We start from the raw sequence: 1,940 nt of genomic DNA, 5'->3' as shown, positions 1-1,940 counted from the left end.
CCATCATGCTTCCATCCACGCAGAGAACAGAAGTCCACGCCACACTCTAACTCCGCGCGGTCACCTCGCGCCGTTCCCCACGTCGTCCATCGCACTGCACTGGTCGGGTCGGTGGACGAACACCTGTGATTGTTGACTGACCAGCATCGTGCGTGGTTGTCCAGAATCCGCAGAGTACGAGGACAGTGCAGATGGCGTGCTCCAGGGATACGAGCTTTGCGGAGTCGGATGCACGAGCATAGAGCTCCCACTCTCTTGACGGTGCCCTATGCGTTGTTTGCACATTGTGACGTGTCCCTCACATCAGCTGAAGGGATAGCACCTGGGACACTGACAGCTGTTGATGTAGTCTCCTCGATGTGACTGCTGCAGAGTTGTCCATTGGTGCGTGCCCGCGTCGCTTGGTGTGGATTAGGTGCTGATGGAGCATTGGGTTGCTTCCGTTTCTTAGCGGATGTGTTGCCTTTCGCTTTGCTTTGGGTAAGATCCCATTCCTTGCGGTTCTGCACCGCTGCTTTGATCATTTCTTGACACGTCTGGTGTTCGGGTTCTGGGAGTACGTGATGGAGTGACTGTATTATGCTCGAGCTGCGCAGCTGCGCCAGATTCAAGAGTCTATCTTCAGGCTCCACACTGTGCAAGTACTCAGACTCTCGGTTAATGGTAATTTGGCGTTCTTGAATGACATTTCGAGTCATAGTGCTGACACAACCATGTTCAGCACAGTTGTGGATCGTGCTCACCGCACACAAGATATCCTTGACAGAGGTCAGAATTCTTTGATGGCTAGTTCTCGGTGCATTCCCTCTCACCTCAAAACTCAGGAGACATTGTGCATTTGCAACACGCCGGCAGCGAGGAAAACGGTAAGGCTCAATCTCCGATTCAAGAACACATGGAACAACCAGCATGCCGATCAAGGACTTGTGTGTTGGGTGCACGAGGATTTCTTGAACCTGGCCGACCTTGGGTAAGTCCTTCTCACCATAGGCAACATATTTAGATGGTGCGATGCGATCTCCATTTGCTAATGTGAGATCCTGGCATCGCAGGACTGTATCCAGTTCCGAGGCCAGCGGGCAGTCAATACCTGCTTCTGCGCATTTCGTAGTGTTCCAGGGTATGGCTCCTTCCTTTGCAACCAGAATGTACTGACCTACAGCATGACATCATGAGGACACTGTTCAACCCAGTACACACAATTTTACTCACCCGCTTTGGACTGCTCATCCAGAGCAGTCATGCACATGAACTCCCGAAACTCGCGGTCATTCATCAAGGCTCGGACACCTGCACCCGCCTGGCGCGGATGTTCCCATGGCTCTCCAGCCACACTGCAAATAAGGTATCCGCCACTGACAAGATGTCGGACGGCATGGAGGTGTGCAAATGCATGCGCAATATCCAAGCTTGGTGCGTGTTTTGTGGAATGAATACTCCGCAGGCGAATGACAAGGTTGTACGACTCAAACGACTCTGTAGCAAACAGGGTGGTGTTATGATTTTCCCATGCTTATCTCATTCCATTTCCATTCCGAGCATTGCTATTGGACAGTACCTTTCTCCGAGTAGACCTTCCCATGGACGCTATCTTCTTCTCACACGTTATCTTCCTTGACTCACCTTCTACCAATGGGCGCCCTTGTATTTCTCATTTCTCTGAGTTACGTTCTCACAGGATGGCTTACGCGTCCTTTCTTATTGTTCTCTTCTTTGGGTATTAACCCCTATACCAGTTACTATATATACTGTAGGAAAACCCATGTATTCCTTAGTTCAACCTCCTGTTGAATACAGCGATTACCTGGACTCTTGACTTGACCGTTGGCATTGGCCCGGCCAGACCTACCTTTCAGTACGCTTACTGAGGTAGTGACGACATAACTGTTGGCACGTGGCCCAGTTATCTCAAGACGACTAGTTAGGACATCGCTTCCTAA

General features: G+C 50.8%; 1 protein-coding gene across 1 annotated transcript; it reads right to left on the bottom strand.

Annotated features, from left to right (window-relative positions):
• Positions 1–266: 266 nt before the first annotated feature.
• Positions 267–1,276, bottom strand: GLOTRDRAFT_134513 (uncharacterized protein; the record flags this gene model as incomplete). Its single annotated transcript, XM_007873480.1, has 3 exons — positions 267–758; positions 813–1,156; positions 1,213–1,276. The coding sequence occupies 3 exons, from the start codon at positions 1,274–1,276 to the stop codon at positions 267–269; spliced, it is 900 nt and encodes a 299-aa protein (XP_007871671.1).
• Between the last annotated feature and the right edge of the window lie 664 nt (positions 1,277–1,940).

This window comes from Gloeophyllum trabeum, assembly GCF_000344685.1.
Source record: "Gloeophyllum trabeum ATCC 11539 unplaced genomic scaffold GLOTRscaffold_00244, whole genome shotgun sequence".
Classification (NCBI taxonomy): Eukaryota; Fungi; Basidiomycota; class Agaricomycetes; order Gloeophyllales; family Gloeophyllaceae; genus Gloeophyllum; species Gloeophyllum trabeum.
The sequence above is the reverse complement of the archived record's forward strand: the minus strand, read 5'-3'. Positions and strand labels throughout refer to the sequence as shown.